At 46.4% G+C, this 16,728-nt stretch overlaps 1 protein-coding gene across 1 annotated transcript in view; it reads right to left on the bottom strand.

Moving 5' to 3' along the window:
• The window catches only part of ADRA1B (adrenoceptor alpha 1B), a gene marked incomplete at its 5' end in the record, with an annotated part of 56,240 nt that extends 42,144 nt beyond the window's left edge, over positions 1–14,096 (bottom strand). The window contains one exon of the mRNA XM_080942083.1: positions 13,148–14,096. Coding sequence (XP_080798209.1) covers positions 13,148–14,096 — 949 coding nt within the window. The remainder of the gene's footprint in view (positions 1–13,147) is intronic.
• Positions 14,097–16,728: the final 2,632 nt, after the last annotated feature.

Genomic DNA, 16,728 nt, shown 5'->3' with positions numbered 1-16,728 from the left:
GTGGACGATTGAATCTGATTTATGCCATAGGCAGCTGCTTTCCCCCTCCCAGCTTTTGGGTGAAATACACACACCCCAGGCCTCTGATTCCCTGGCAGATGGTTGCTGCATTCCAAGAGGGCGGCACCAAGTCCTGCTTAAACTCTGGGAAGCTGTCCTGACTTAGCTGGAGGGATTTGAGGCATTTTAGCTGTCTGGGATCCTCAGTGAGGATGCTGACTCGTTACTTTGACACCTGAAATTTTCTGGGCCCCAGAGCAGCAAGGAAGTTCAGTTTCATATCAAGTTCAAGGTCAGCCTGGACTTCGAGAGATCCTTTCTCACTTCTGCCCCCCTCCCTAAATATTTCCATTTCCACGTGAAGAATTTTATAGTATACAGACTTACCAAGGTAGAAGATGGGAAGTATGTGTGGAACTAAGAGTATGATTTTGTATAGGCACCGAAATGCCTTTCTGCAGGGATCTACTGGAAGAAAAAGAGGGTCGTGCGCAGCAACGAGCAAGGCTGTTCTGGTTATACTAGAGTGGAAAGATCTGCCTCATATTCTGTTCCGTGAAGAAAGCAGGTGTGACATAGTGCTTATAGAATGCTATTCCCATGGGGAGGAACATATGAATACATTTTATGCATATACATAGAATAATTCTGAAAAGATAGACCAGAGACCATGACAGTAGTTGTCTCCAAGGAGGAAAGGGATGATCGGGGCCAGGGATGTGAGAAGGGTGTGAGAGGGACATCTGCTTACTGTACACGAGTACCTTGTGAGTGAGTAGCCTGTGTGTACATTGCTTATTTATTTAAATGGTCTGTTTATGTAATCACGATGGCTAGGCACATTGTGGTATCTTTTGTTATCTGACCCGTTGGCACACTGAAAAGATGAGGAAAAACAAAAGGAAAGAAAACTGAGGATTTATTGGTATAGAGAGAAGTCTGTTTGATGAGTGTTGAAAAAAGCCTGGGGTGATGCAATTTGTGTCACATACATGCAGACACACATGGACACACATACATAGACACATATACATGGACTCACACATACATACACACGGACACACACATGAACACACACATGGACACACACACATACATGGACACACACATACAGACACACATGGATACACAGAGATACACACAAACACACACACATGGGCAAACACACATATTAACACATACACACACATAGACACACACATATTAACACACACACACATGAACACACACATACAGACACACACATACAGACACACATATACAGAGACACACATACAGACACACATATATAGACACACACATACACACACATATTAACACAGACACACCCATACACACATATTAACACATACACACACATACAGACACACACATACACACACAGACACATATTAACACACAGACACACACATATTAACACACACATATTAACACACAGACACACAGATACAAACACAGATACACACACACATATTAACACACAGACACACAGATACAAACACAGATACACACACACACATTAACACACAGACACACACACACACACACAGGAGCACACAATCCTGGAAAGTCCATATAAAAATATGATACTGCAGTCTGGATGGTGAGTTCTGCTATTTTCATATTTGCATGTTAAAAGCTCCTGTCAGTAACACTGGGAGGGGTGGCTGGGAAGAGCAGGTCACAGGAACAAAGCCTTTATGGCTAGGATTAGTCTCCTCATGGAAGAGGCCTGGGGGAGCTCCCTGGTGCTCTACCTCATGGAAGTTGCTATCTGTGAGGACTGGGAGTGAATCCACAGTAATCTTGACCTTGGACTCTCCCAGCCCCTAAAACCATGAGCAAGAAATTCCCATTGTTTATTAATGACCAAAGGTTGAACCATTTTATGAGAAAGTCTACTTTTCTTGTCTTTTTTACTTATGGTATTATGTATGAATGAATGGCTACTTGCTGTTGAGAATAATAAAAAGAATTCTTATTTTGAAAAGAATACAAGAGGGAAAACAAAAATCGAAACAATCTGGCGTGTTTTTGAAAGGAAGAGTGGACAGGTTTGTAGCAGCCTCAGGAAGAATCAGGAGAATTTGTGAGTGTTCCCAGGGCTGAGAATCAGGGAGCAGGATATGAGCAAAATTATAGTAAAAAGGATGAGCTAATGTTTGCTGTCCAAGGATCTGAGTTCAAATCCGCAGTACCCATATCAAGGTGGCTGAGCCATCTATGAGCTGTTATCACAGGGATCCTCCGACAAGATAGGAGATGGAGAGGAAATCCTCAGACACTTGGAGGACCAGCAGCCTGAGTACACAACTGTGAACAAGATCAACCCAGTCTCAAATGAGGTGAAGTGTGAACACACACATGCTTGTGATTAAACAAACAGCCAAGGATAGATAGATACCTTCTCTTTTGATGTTTTTTCCCCCCTGAACTCATTAAACAGCATGGAAGTCTAAACAATAACTCTATGAAAACCCCGATTTCCATTCTGTTAATGTCGTTAATCTGATGTCATTAATTACAAATGGAGTGTTTCCTTTTCGCAGTATGTGGACTCGTAAGAGACTAGAAAAAGTTAATAATCTACTCCTACTCCTCTTTGAAGTGGTCCCTGGAAGTGAGTAAGCGAAAGCCTTAATTTTTGTTTCTCGGGTGTGTATGTGTGCATGTTCATGACTGAGTGACTGAGTGAATGAGTGTGTGTCTGTGTGTCTGTGTGTGTGTGTGTAGGTCTGAAAACAACCTCCGGCATGGTCCTCTCCCTCCACATCTTGTTTGAGGCAGGGTCTCTTGCTAAGTACTGTGTACCCCAGGCTAGCCCGCCTATGATTCTTGTGCCCCCACTGCCTACCTTACTGCACAAGCAATGGATGATAGGCAAGAAGTACGGAGTCTGGCTTCATATGGGTTCTAGGCTCCTAAACCCACATTCTCACTCTTCCTCAGCAAGCACTTCACCCACTGAGTCATCCCCACAGACCTCCACAGACCAGTTCATTGCTTTTGAAAGTGGGATTGCTGGTTGACCAGATGGCTCAGTGGGTAAAGTGCCTTCTGCAAGGGCTGATCCCTGCCGCCCGAGTGGTGGAAGGAATTAACTGACAACTGTGGTTGACCTGTAACCTCTGCTCCCTAGCCCATATATGCAATCCCCTCTCACACACAAAATAAGTAAAATTTAACAAAAATAAAAGTGAGGTTGCATATTAATCAAAGGCTTGCCTTTCTTGTTCAGGTATCATGTCCTATACCGTCATAGATGAATGGACCTATATTTAACCAACTTTGTTCATAACATCACATTATATTTTCCTATGCTTTAAATTGATTGCTTAATAAAACCGAACCTATCAAAGGCTAAATACCTGTAGTAAATTTACCGGTGACTTCACCACAGAGGGGAGAGTGTATGTGAACTCTTGCATTGGAAAAAGCTGATTTCGTTCTTTTTTTTCATTTCTTTCTTTTTTTTCTGACTTAATTAAAATTAAGAGCAGCCAATGAAATCATTGCTAATGATATTCTGCTGTACTGATGGACCAGAGCCTAGCATGATTGTCATCAGAGAGGCTTCATTCAGTAGTTGATAGGAACAGATGCAGAGATCCACAGCCAAACACTAGCCAGAGATTAGGAATCATGAAGAAGAGGGGAAGGAAGGATTATAGGAGCCAGAGGGGGTCAAGGATATCTAAGGACAAGGTTCACAGAATCAACTAAATAGTGCTTAGAGAACCAACAACCACAGAGCCTGTCTGGGTTTGACCTTGGTCCTCTCTCTCTATATTATGGTTGGGTAGCTTGGTGTTCCTGACAGTGGGAATAGGGGCTGTCTCTGACTTTTTTTACCTGAGCTTGGAACCCCTTTCCTCCTCCTGGGTTACCCTTGCTCTAATGGTTTGTGCCTAGCCTTATTCAACCTTGTTGTGCCCTGCTTAGTTGGTATTTCTGGGGGTGTCCTGCTCTTTTCTGAAGGGAAATAAAGCAGGAGAGACTGAGAGGAATGGAGTGAGGGGAAACTGTGGTCAGGATGTAGTATATGTAATGTATGAGAGAAAAAGATTAGCCTATCAAATCAATTGCCAAAAATCATACAACAGAAAGTGCAATGACACAGCCTAAATTGTCTGTGGTCCACATCTACAACATCTACATCAACACCTACATCTACAACATCTACATCAATACCTACATCAACATCTATATCAACACCTACATCAACATCTACATCAACACCCACATCAACACCTACATTTATAACAACATCTACAACAACATCTATGTCAACATCTACATCAATATCTACATCAACAGCATCTACATCAACATGTACATCAACATCTACAACATCTACACCAACATCTACATCAATACCTACATCTACAACAACATCTACATTAACATCTATATCAATATCAAAGCATACACACACACACACACACACACACACACACACACACACACACACACACAAGGAATGCAGGTCAGGGGCCACAGACAACTCTTGAGATGTTGTCACCAAAAGAAGTCAGGTCTACACCATCCTGTTCTATTTGCTGCAGAGCTCATGAAATGTTTCCACTTGTCACCACTTCAAAATTACAGGCCTTGCTTATTTGACTGGCTGCCAGACCTTGTTTATTTAATATGCTAAGGAGCACCTTTCCTACTCAACAATCAATTTGCTTTTCAACATAATAATAACTGCATTTCAGAATAATCGGTTAGCTTTGACTTCCTACCCACGTGCCTGCTTTGAGGAAGGGTTTTGTTTGATTGCCAAACCTGGCCAATGGAAGGATGAAACCCTTAAGAACACTTGCGTTCAGGTAAATTCTGGAGAGATGAATTTTTTTCCCCTAAAACCTAGGAAGAAACCTCGGGGACCTGAGACCATTATGTGGTTTTCCAAAGTGAGGCCTGTTAACAGAGATCAGCAGAGACCCCTCTACATCCATGCTGATTTGCTGAGTGGTATTTTTTGCTGCTTTGCCTTTCCTTTTGCAGGTGTTGCTGAAAGGGCCATTAGACTCTGGGGTTGGGCTACATTCTGTTCCGTTGAGATTCTCCTCACTCCGTGTATGTACTTCATAGCCTTTCCTTCTGCGTAGCTAGGTCATCACTAGTCAGTTGCTGTGGAACACAATGTCTAGAAATACCCCTGTCCACAATTCCAGCTTGCCTGGCTGTGACATCAAGGGAACGGCATAGGATGACCTGTGATGGGGAAGTGTCCTGCAGTGCAGGCACCATTTGAAAATGGATGGAGGTGGTGAATCCAGTCTCAAAGGTAAAGAAGCCAGAAACAACACTGGGGAAACGTTTTCTAAATATGTCTTTTCTAAAAGTTGCTAGAAATCTGATCACATGTGCTTGTCATTAGCAGCAATAAGTCATGAAGTTAAAAAGTCTTCCAAAAGTGTCAACAGTAAAAAAGATGTTTCAGTTCATCTTGCCAGGAAACTACCCAATTATTTTTATGATCTTTATATCTTTGTGAGGTTGTGACCAGTGGCCACCTGCCCTTTCTTTCCTCCTTCTAAGAATAGAGGTTTCTGTGTTTTTGTCATACAATTCCATCCAACATCTCATCTTTAATGAGAACCCCATCTGATGACTTGGATTTGGATTCATGGTCAGCCACTTGTCTGAAGCAAAGCTCCCCCATCTGTCTTAAGTTCGCATCCCTAACTGCAATAACAAAAGTATCACAAGCTACCTCACAAACCCATGGAGAGAGGACAGAGCAGAGGCTGTGGGGTAGCCATCCCTGCCAGCCACCAAGTGGCAAGGTCTGATGTATGGGAGTCAGGCTATCATCTGAGGTGGTCAGGGAGCACAATGACTGAAGACAAGACCTGCAGATATGGGAGAAAGCAATTTCCAGATGGAGGCTGGCAGCTATCTGTGATTTTTACAGCTTCACACATACTCACACAAAGCTTTCATGAGGCCCTGGGGGACCCTCTGGTACCAGGTGTGGTCCTCTGTGTCCCAGCAGACTTGGCCACCTCCACCATTGGCTCCTGTCCACCAGTGTACCTGGCCTATTCTCATGCACAGGCTTTTCCTCTTTCCTGGCTCCTCTGTCCCAGCCCACTTGGTTTCTTTGGAAGGCTGAAGTTGGCTTGTTTCTCCAGCCCTCCTTTCTTTCTCCCTTCTTTCCCTTGTTTCCCTCCATTAATCTTTATGTATTGTCTGTGTCTCCAAAATCTTAGGAAATTCAAATTTCAGATATATTTTTTAGAGGCAACTGACAAAGGGTCGCTATTTTTTAAAAAAAATGTTATCAAACAGGACATTACCATACACACACACACACACACACACACACACACACACACACACACACACTAACACACAACTATTACCATTCATTATCATCATTCCATCTAAAAATGCTATTTTGGTGTCTTAAAATAGAAAGGATATAGTCTTCAGATTGAAAGGACAGTCATTTAGATTGAATGCATTTCAGTTTTGAAAGAACAGAATGTTTTTCTCATTTTGTCATGAGCCAGTGGAAACTTTGGGCATCGGATCTCTGACAAATTTGGAGGAAGCAGTATACCAACAATAGGGCGAGCACAATGAGTGTGTACTGATTACCAGTGCAGAGTCTGATGGATTCTACCACTTACTAGGTATGTGACCTTGGGCAAGTTATTGAGCCTCTCTGAACTTGGTGTTTTCATCTGTGGACACAAGGATGAGAGGGCTCTACATGCTATGCACCAATGACACGGCTCTACATGCTATGCACCGATGACACAGCTCTACATGCTATGCACCGATGACACGGCTCTACATGCTATGCCCTGTGTGGTGAGGACGCTTCCTTAGTGATCATTCTGTTTCCATAGTCAGGGGGCTCCGGTTCAAAGACACCACCGTTCCTCCTGCCTTTCCTCCTCCCCATGGGTTGGACCAGAGGCCTGGGTAGGACTGAGAATACTTCTGGTGATACAATGGAAGTTTAACCATGATTTCTTGGATTTCCATTTCTGATCCAAGGCTGCTTAGGCATAAGGAGGAGTAGGTTGTGCTGCCTGCATGAGAATTCACCCAGGAAAACTTATTAAGGTTAAAGATTCTTGGCCTCACAAGAGATTCTGGTAAGATGTGTTTGTGCTGGGACCCGAAGGCTTGGGCTGTCAAAAGTCTTCCTGTCAGATGCCCCTTATGGGTATCTGGAGCTACTTACAGGGAGTCCTTAGGTCATAAGTGTTCTTCCCAAATCATAATAAGATCCTGCCCACTGTGATGCTTTATGAAGCCTGGAGGATGTCTGAGAAAGACCCTGGAAGAAATCCCAGCCCTTCCCACTGCCCACATTCCACAGCTTAACAAGCGATGCCCAGGTGGCTCTCTGCCAACATCCAGGTTATTTTGGACGTACTTTTCCCATTAACCTTCCTGTGCTATCCCAAACCGAGTCCTCAAATCTGTCTGCTTCTTGCTACTTCCATTGCCATCAGCAAGGTCTAAACCACTGTTTCCGTTCACAGTATGTTCGAGACCTTCTACTGGTTGCAATTCAGTCTGCTTTATATGTTGGTCAGAGTGACCATTTCCAAAACCTTTGCATGTGCACGCGCGTGTGCACACATACACCCCCCCCACACACATGTAGATGCTCATGAAGCCAGAAGCACATCAGATCACCCGGCTGGAATTATATGTAGTTTGAGCTGCTCCATGTGAGTCAGTGCTGGGACTCAAACTATGGTCCTGTGTAAGAGCAGCAAGTGCTCTTAACTGCGGAACCATCTCTTCAGCCCTGCAGTATTCAGATAGAGTCTCTGTATGCTTCAACCCCTCCCATACTGGCCAACACAGTTAAGACAAAATCTAGGGCTGAAGATGTAGCTCCGTTAGTGCCTGCCTGGTGTTCGCAAAGCCCCAGGTTTCATCCCAAGCAGTGTACAAGCCAGGCATGGTGGTGCATGTCTATAACATCAGCATTTGGGAAATGAAGGCAGGAAGATCAAGAGTTCAAGGTCATCCTCAGCTACATGGCCAGGTTTTGGCCAGAATGGGCTACCTGAGATGCTGTTTCATAGAACAAACCAAAAACAAACAAACAAACACAACCAACTAATACAAAAATCCCAAGTTTAAATTCTATCATATGGCCCAAAAGTCCCATCATGGCCAGTGTCCATGTCTGTAGTCTTCTTATCCTAAACTCTGGGAATTCACCATCATTCCCTACCCCAAAAATTCCTGCTGCATTGTTGATCTCTCTCCTACCATCATTACCAAAGTAGCTACTCTAAGCTGTGCTGTTAGCCGTCTGTCTCCATGTAACTCCCCTGGGACCTCATGATGGACTGATCCCTATTAGAAAATTCTAGTCTCTCACACAGATGTGTTTGTGTTTCTTTTGTGCATTTTTAAAAAATACCTGTTTACCTCATTATAAGTAAGTTCCTGGTGCTTAATTGTCTTCCTTACCATAGTTTCTCTAGAACAATTGTGGACACTGTAGCCATGCGGTACATTCATATTTACTTGGTGGATGCATGCATTAAAAATGATACCCACAGACCTAGAAGGAAGGCAGGTTTCCTCCCACCTTTTCCTCCAGCTTAGCTGAATGATGGGTAAGAGCCTTGTTCTTAGGGATACTCAACACCCACAGTGCAGTAGGCTCGGAGAAAAATCTAGCTCTTAACTTTGAACATGGATGGTCTGCTCTGACACTTCATCAGTTGGATTTTTTTTCTTTCCCTCATCAGGGATGGGCAGGATTTTACAATGACATTTTCCTTCCTATTTTCTGACAGGGTGGTTTACAGTTTCCTGGAGAACATTTACTATGAGGGCCAGTTGCCACCGGTGAACAGAAAGGGCCAGGTGCAGTGTATGAGGTATGGTCTTTCCTGACAGAGCTGGAATCAGTCCTTGGACCTATCACTGACGTGCTGTGTGACCCTGGGTAAGAATCTAACAGTATTGAGCTTTAGTGTATTCATCTAGGAAGAGGCAGCAGTTACCACACACTGCATCTCTGCCAGGGTTATTGGGGGTAATGTCATAGGATGCCCAGTAGAATGACTATACAAAGTATGTACTCAACCATATGTTGAGTAGGCACATAGAGTTCGTGTTTAGTTTTAATTTGACAATCCAGCTTCTAGTACAGAATCAAGGACACAGCAGGTACTTTAAGAAGTCTTTGGTTAAATATTCAATACATGGCCAAAAGTATGTTACTTCAGTAATATTTCCTCCTGTTGGGAAGGATTCTGCTTTTAATGTTTTTCTCCTCACCAAGTTCTCAAAGCAATTGTTTTCCTTGAAGGAATCTCAAAGGCTGAATTGGAGGACCCACACACAATTGTGGGGGTGACTCTGTCCTAGGCTTGAGACCCTCATTGTCACTTGCACTCATAATGGGTGGAAATCCCCCAGCTCCCATTTGAATGGGAAGAGAACCCAATCAGGGGCTATTTGGTCAGTACTGTACAGAGCACAACCATTTCTTTGAAACTGACCTTCATTTATTTAGAGGGGAGAGCAGTTAGTTCAATAATGGCTTCCTAGTGCCTTTCAGCATTTTTAAGAGGCGGAAGAAAAATTTGGAGCAAGGCAAGTTTCCAGTGTTTTCTAAACAGCTCACCAGTCCCAGCCGCTTGTTGGCTGCCTGGCACTTCCGACCGCCTTGCCTCACATCCCGAAATATACACTCCCTCAAGCATCCTGCCACTTTGTCAGACCTTGACCAGGCGGTTTCCCCTCTGCTGGGAGCTGGTCTTTGTCATCATCCCAAGCAGTTAGGGGGGGGGGGTCTCATGGCCTATGAGATAAAAATCCTTCTATATTCTAGTCCAGATTCTCTGTCACTCCCTGGCTCATTTCCAGGGGCCAAAGAAAGAGGTTCTTGTTTGGTGACATGCATCTCTGATCCTGAATAAGTGAGCACAGGTCTCTGGTGCAACTTAGTCTGAAGCCACGGGGAGAGGGTGGAGAGAGACGAGGGGGTAGTGCACGTGGAGAGGGCTCCACAGGAGTCTTTGCTGCAGGTGGTCCAGCACTGCTCCCAAAAATAAAAATAAGGGAGGAAGAAAAACAATAGGGCCTCAGAGCAGGGTCCTGTAGGGCCACATCTATTTTCCCTTCTTCTAGAAGGAATCCCAACCCTTCTCTCCTATGGAGAAAACAAACACAGCTATGGAAATCTCAGGGCACCCAGGCACCTGAGAGTCTAGCTGGATTGGAAGATACTCCTACCTAGACTTCCCAGCTTGTTGAGCCTAGCCTTCTGCAATCTGCTTCTGACTTCTCTGAGTAAAAAGCCCTTGATGGAAAATTTAGAATTTGGAGTCATCTTCAGATGCCAATAACAACACAAAAAGCTCCTATTGCCTAACATACTGCTACTCACAGGATGTTGTTACCTGGAGGAACTACAGCTCCATCTTGCTGTGGTGTTCTTAAATTATTAAGAAAGCAAGCACTGACTGTGTACCTTCTGACTGAGTTTTTGGTTACCTGTCTGCCACCATTGTAAACCCACAGCTCACCTACATGGCTCACCTCATCTGTTGGCTTTCGTGGAAGAAGGATGCTCACTGGGCGCATTCAGGGACGGCATATTGGATGGTTCCCAGGGGATCATGGCGTAGATGATCAGAGTTTCCAATGGTAGGAGAGGAGCCCTGAGAACACCATGGGCTGGGGACATGGATGGCCTCTCACTGCCATTGCATGGACATGAAGAACCCCAGAGCCTAGGAGGGCAGGGTCTTAAAAGGCTTGAGCAGAAAGCCAAGGAAGGCCCTGATGACAGGCTTAGCAACTTGCAGCATACTTGAAGAGAGAAGTCATGCTATCTCACACCACTGGTAGCTGGGGAAGATCCAAACTAACAACATTTAAGGATGCTGGCTCTAAAGGGGGCTGAGAGATGCTCTGACCAATGACTTTCAAAGTTTCAGTTGTGATCCACCTCTTCAGAATCTCCAGGGGTCTGATTAAACATGTAGGTTTTGGGTCCATCCGATTTACTGAATCAGAGCCTGTGTAGGTTGGACCCAGGGGGCTCAGTTACTAAGGAGTTTCTCGGGTGCTCATTGTATTCAGTTTGTCTCCCTATTCATCTCATTTAACCATCTGTACATGATATCTGAAGCCCAGAGAAGCACAGCAACAAGCCCAGGGTCACAAAGCTAACCGATAGCCAAGATCAAAGATGAACTTAGTAGCCTGTGCTACCCGAGTCTCTTCTTTCCAACCTGTTGGGAGCTTTTTATTTCCCTTGGGTCTCAGAGCCAAGGATTGTGACAGTGATGGTTTCTGAGGAAGACTGGGCTATTTTTCTTCTTAAACACTCTCTGGACATAGCCTCTGTATGTTGGTGGGCAGATCTGAGAGGAAGTTAACAGGTGCTGGACTGGCAAGAGTAAACACAGGAAACTCACGACTGCTTCCGATAGAGTGGGGCTTGGCTTAGAGTACTCATACCTCATCTTGATTAAATGCTTACTGTGGCTCAGACTCTACACTGTCTTCTCCTCGCATCAGCACAACTCCTTGGAGTGAATACTAATTAGTCCCCTTTGTAGATGAAGAAACCGAGGCTCACACAGGAGCAATACTTACTTCAAGGTCATATGGCTGATAAGAGACCAAATCACACTGCCACAGGGCTATGATCTCTGTGATGGTCTGGCACAGTGCAAACTGTCACCCATTGTTAACAGAACAAGACTGCCAAAGGTCCCAAGACCTGGAGATGGCAAATCATTCTCCTCTGCAGTGGGATGCAGGCACTGCTAGGACAGAATTTTAAGCTCTTTCTATCTAACAACACTGAAAACAATTTTTTTTTTCTGAATGGCAGTAGTCTGCCAGACTTCCTTAGAAAAGATCACACAGACAGTATGTTGGATAGATTTTTTTTCCTTAAAAAAAAAAAAAAAAAAAAAAAGGAAACTCTTGGTAAACATTTACTTCCTTTTCATTCATCTTTTTTTTTTCTCTCAGAAGCAGTGTGACTTTGGAGTCTAGATGCTGGAGGGGTTTGGCCTCCTCTGAGACCCTGCAGGCATGACTGATACATGAGGTCTGAGGTATTCAATAGTGCCCCCTCTTCTGATAGAATGCCCTGAGCACATCCCTCCATTCATTTCTCTCCAGTTCTCATCAGGGATAGGAGAAGAAATCAAAGCAGATCAATGCACCAGAGAAGGAACAAGGATTTCCCAAGCCATGTGAACAGCATGTTACCGCACCTTTCTCTCTGTTTACCATTTAGCCAGACCTTGTTTTTCCCTCCCTAGCAGGAATCAAACAGCCGTTTGAACAATTCAGTTATCAGGACCACCAAGCCAAATCAGATGGACATGTTTTTGTAGATGGGGGTGGGAGGGGGGCAGAAAGCACTGAGTTCCATCTTGCCTGGGTTTGGCATCTTATCGCTGAAGGTGAGGGTCAGCTATAATTAAATTCTGAACATTTCATAAATCGCCAGAGTTCGGGAGCATTTTGGAGGTGAAAACTGAGAATGCTTCTCTTTGAAATCCCAAGCTTCAGAAACTTAAAAGGCCTTTTGGAAGCTGTGTGGCTGTAAGGTGCTCCTGTTAGCCGGTGAGACCGGCGCAAAGGGGAGAGCCAGCAGGGAGGGAGGAGGGAGAGACCGCAGCCTCTGCAAGGCTGAGAAACGTGGTCCCTGCAAATACTGAATGGACACTGTGTCTCTGTAGGAGCCGCCTCCCTGCTTCCCCAACGCCGCGTCTGCAGTAACTACAAACTATTTGGTATGCCGCGTTAGTGACGCTGCCTTCTCAGACACATCGTTACTACCGAAATAACACCGGCGTGATGTTGGAGCCCAGTGTCCTTTTTAATTATTAAACTGAGACCAGTGACTGAGTCATCCCACATTCCAGATTCTCCTGTGCTTCTATTTCAAGTGCCTAGTATCTTGGCTTTTATGTTCACCAACACCTGAGTTGGTTCTTAGCCAGTTCCCCAATCTGCAGAGCCCTTGCAGAACAAATAGTATTATCCAGTCTCCAAACACACACCGATGGCATTAAAAATAACCACCCCCCCCATAAAAAAACTTTAGGGTGAGATCATCAGGGAAATCAAGATAGGAAAAGGTCTATCTCCCCTCTGCTAGCCCCCGACTTACCAAGCGGGAGGGCGATGAAGAAGGGAAGCCAACACAAGATGAACATTCCGACCACAATGCCCAAGGTTTTGGCTGCTTTCTTTTCCCTGGAGAACTTAAAAAGTTTGACAGCTATGGAACTCCTGGGGTTGTGGCCCTTGGCCTTGGTGCTGCTGAGGGTGTCCTCATGAAAGTTCTTGGAGTGGATCCTCAGGGTCAGCTCCTTGGAGTTGGACATTTCCTTCATGACTCCCGCCTCCAGATTCTTGGTGGTCCTCTTGGCCACGATGTAGACCCGGCAATACATAACGAGGATGACCGCCAGTGGGATGTAGAAGGAGCCCAGGGAAGAAAAGAGGGCGTAGAAGGGTTCTTCCGTGACCCCGCATTCTTTGTCGTCATTGGGCGCAGGTTCTTTCCATCCAAGCAGAGGCCCGATGGAGATGACCGTGGACAAGACCCACACACTGAGGAGCGCCAAGATGGCCTTCCTGCGGGTGACCAGAGTGGGGTACTGCAGAGAGTATCGCACCCCAATGTAGCGATCAATGGAGATGGCACATAGGCTCAGGATGGAGGCCGTGCAGCACAGGACATCCACCGCTGCCCAGATGTCACAGAAGATGCGCCCCAGCACCCAGTAGCCGAGCACTTCTAGGGTAGCGGAGAAGGGCAGAACTGTGAAGCTCAACAGCAGGTCAGCAATGGCCAGGTTGACGATGAAGTAGTTGGTGGGCGTCCGCAGGTGCCGGTTGCAGGCCACCGACAGGATGACCAAGATGTTGCCCACGATGGCAAAGAGGATGAAGGCGCCCAGCACCAGGCCCACAGAGATGGCCCTGGTGACGTCCAGCTGGGGCAGCGTGGAGTTGCTCGAGGTCTGGTTGGGGCCAGTGAAGTTGGCATCTTTCAACTCTCCCCAGTGGGCAGGTGCTGATGTGTTGTGGCCGGTGTCCAGATCGGGATTCATTTTAAAGTCCGCCCTCCATAGCCAGGGAGGAGATTGGGCTCGGAAGGGCTGCGACCAAGGCTCCTCAGCTACCCTGAAACTTTGCTCCCTCCGTGGTCTTCTTTCCAGAGGCGTCCTCCTGGCGAGAAGTCATCTCCCCCGGGCAGCTTAGCCCGGCAGCACGTCGCCTGCCTGCACCCAGCGGCTCGCTCGCCTGTCAGAGGGAGGAGGAGGAAAGAGGGGACGAGGCGGCAGCTCCAAGTTTAATGGTCCACGTCAGGCGCGCCTGGCCGGGCTGGCGCGGGAGCGCGGGGAGGAGCGGGCGCGGGGCCGGGGGGTGCCCGGCTGTGCCCGGCCCGCTGCGGGTCTGCGGACCGCGGTGCCTTCTCCGCCCAGCGATCTCGAGGAGGGTCTGCTTTCAATGAGCCGCCTCTGGGCTGACTGCACGGTGGTGACATCAGGCGGGGAAGCCCGGGCGCCCTGACTCTGTGCGGCACTAGGGGGCAATGCGGGTCCAGCCAAGGCGCGCAGCCCCGACGCCAGCGCCAGCCGGGTCGGCCTGGAGACCAGCCGCGCCCGGCACCGCTCCCTCTGCGGGGATGGGGCAGGGAGCCGAGCAGGGGATCCGGGTGTGGGCATCCCGGTTTATACACCCATGGGGCCCGCTGGGATTATTTTCCCTCCTGTTCACGCTTCAGTTAAAAGGTAGGGCGGGGATGCTTACCTCTAATGGGGGCTCCTGGAATCAAGCCATGGGTTCAGAGAGATGTGCAACTTCTATATAACTGGCTTCTACAAAAGGAAGAAAATCCCTGAGTTAGGCAGGTGGCAGAGATTTGAGTCACATCTGAGACCTGAGATACACTTTAGTTCCTCCTTGCAACCTCTTTGGCCTTGAGAAAACCTAGAAACTTCTGTTTGCTCCTTCATTCATTCATTCATTCTGTTGTTCATTTATTCACTGCACACGTTCCGTTAGTGGGTTGTTCATGTCTACTTCCAGACAGCCGCTCCGCTCTAGGCACTGTTCTCCAGCAGTTGGAGGGGTAGCCAGATTCCTTACCTGCAAATGAGTGCTTACCAAACACGCAAAATCTGAAGCATGGCATCTACGGCAGGAGTTAAGGGGAAGACGAATTGAGGACAGGGAAATGCAGACAGGGTATGGAGGACTATGGATTGGATTTTTTTTTTTTTTTTTAAACGACAGAGTATGATGTAGCTCAGGCTGCCCTCCAGGTCACTGGGCAGCATGAGGATAATCTTGAACTCTTGATTTTCCTGTGGCCACCTCGCAAGTGCTGGAATGACAGGCACGTACCGCCATTGCTGGTTTAGTTAATACTGGGGTTGGAACTCAGGGCTTCACGCATTCTAGACAAACACATCCTCCACCAACTGTGCAGTGTCTCCCGAACCTGACCTTTTAAGTAGGGGCCTGGGGTGTCACTAAAGGGCTAGCTGAGGGTGGGAAGGAGGGAGGGAAAGGGGAGAGGGAGTTAGTTGGCCCTCTGGGAGTAGAAACTGAGGGTAAACAGATTACCAAACCCCGGGGAAGGGGCTTGGGAGATCTTGTCTCTTGCCTCCTTTCTTGTATTGCCTGTGTTCACGTAGAATATTATGCTACAAGACCTATTTCCAGAGGTGGGTAATGTTAGGTAATTATAAAAAGGACAAAAAAACTTGTTAAGCCAGGGAAGAATTTTTTGATAGTTTTTTTTTTTTTTGTTGTTGTTGTTGTTTTGTTTTTGGAACAAGGTCTTCAGGTTGGTTTCTAACTCGAGATTCTCTGTCTCCTAATGCTTAGATACTAGACCATGTGCTAAGTTCATGTTGTCTTTTCTCATGACTCGATGAGAGAAGTCTCATTTTGATTTCTGTTTTGAGGATGGGACCCAGGTTACAAGGGAAGTTGAACCCCTTTTCAAGTACATCTGGCTATTGAGGGAAGGAACTGTGAGTTGGAGTTGAACCCTGTTAGTGGGTCTCCCAATTCCAGCACCGAGTACTGAGCTATAGAAGAGTTGGGGTTTCTACGGGAGCAAAATAGGGGTCAGGGTGGATGTTATAGGTGGGGAATCTTTTTACATTACTGCTCCTGGGAAGGGACCCACATTTGCTGAGCTCCTGATGATAGTCAAACATTTACTTATTTCCTTCCCCCCCCCTTCTTTTCTCTTCCTGACTGGGTTTTGCTGTGTAGCTCACACTGGCCTTGAGCTCACTATGTGGACCAAGCCTGCCCTAAACTCTAAATCCTCTGGCCCTGCCTCCTTAAGGCTGCTTGGATTACAGGCATACAACACCATACCCGGCTTGCCCATTTTCTTTTATTCCTCGGCAGGTCTTTGAGAGAGACATAACTGCTCCCCGTGGACACACGAGAAAATAGTGGATTAGAGTTAGTCATATGCTGGTGACATGAGGCAGGGGACAGAGCAGTGGCTGCCGAATTAGACACCTGATACCCATCTTTCCCAGTCCACAAGGTATGACCTAGGCTTCTCATTTCTGCTCCTGATCATCACTGTAGTTTGATTAAGGGGTGAGAAAGCTGGAGCCACGCATGGCGGTTCCTTTGCAGGTTCTTCAACCTAAAGTTGTTTTCCTTTCTTTCTTTCTTCCTTCCTTCCTTCCTTCCTTCCTTCCTTCC

The sequence above is a fragment of the Micromys minutus genome, assembly GCF_963924665.1.
Source record: "Micromys minutus genome assembly, chromosome: 31".
NCBI lineage: Eukaryota > Metazoa > Chordata > Mammalia > Rodentia > Muridae > Micromys > Micromys minutus.
Note: the sequence above shows the minus strand (reverse complement) of the source record. Positions and strands in the feature narration are given on the sequence as shown.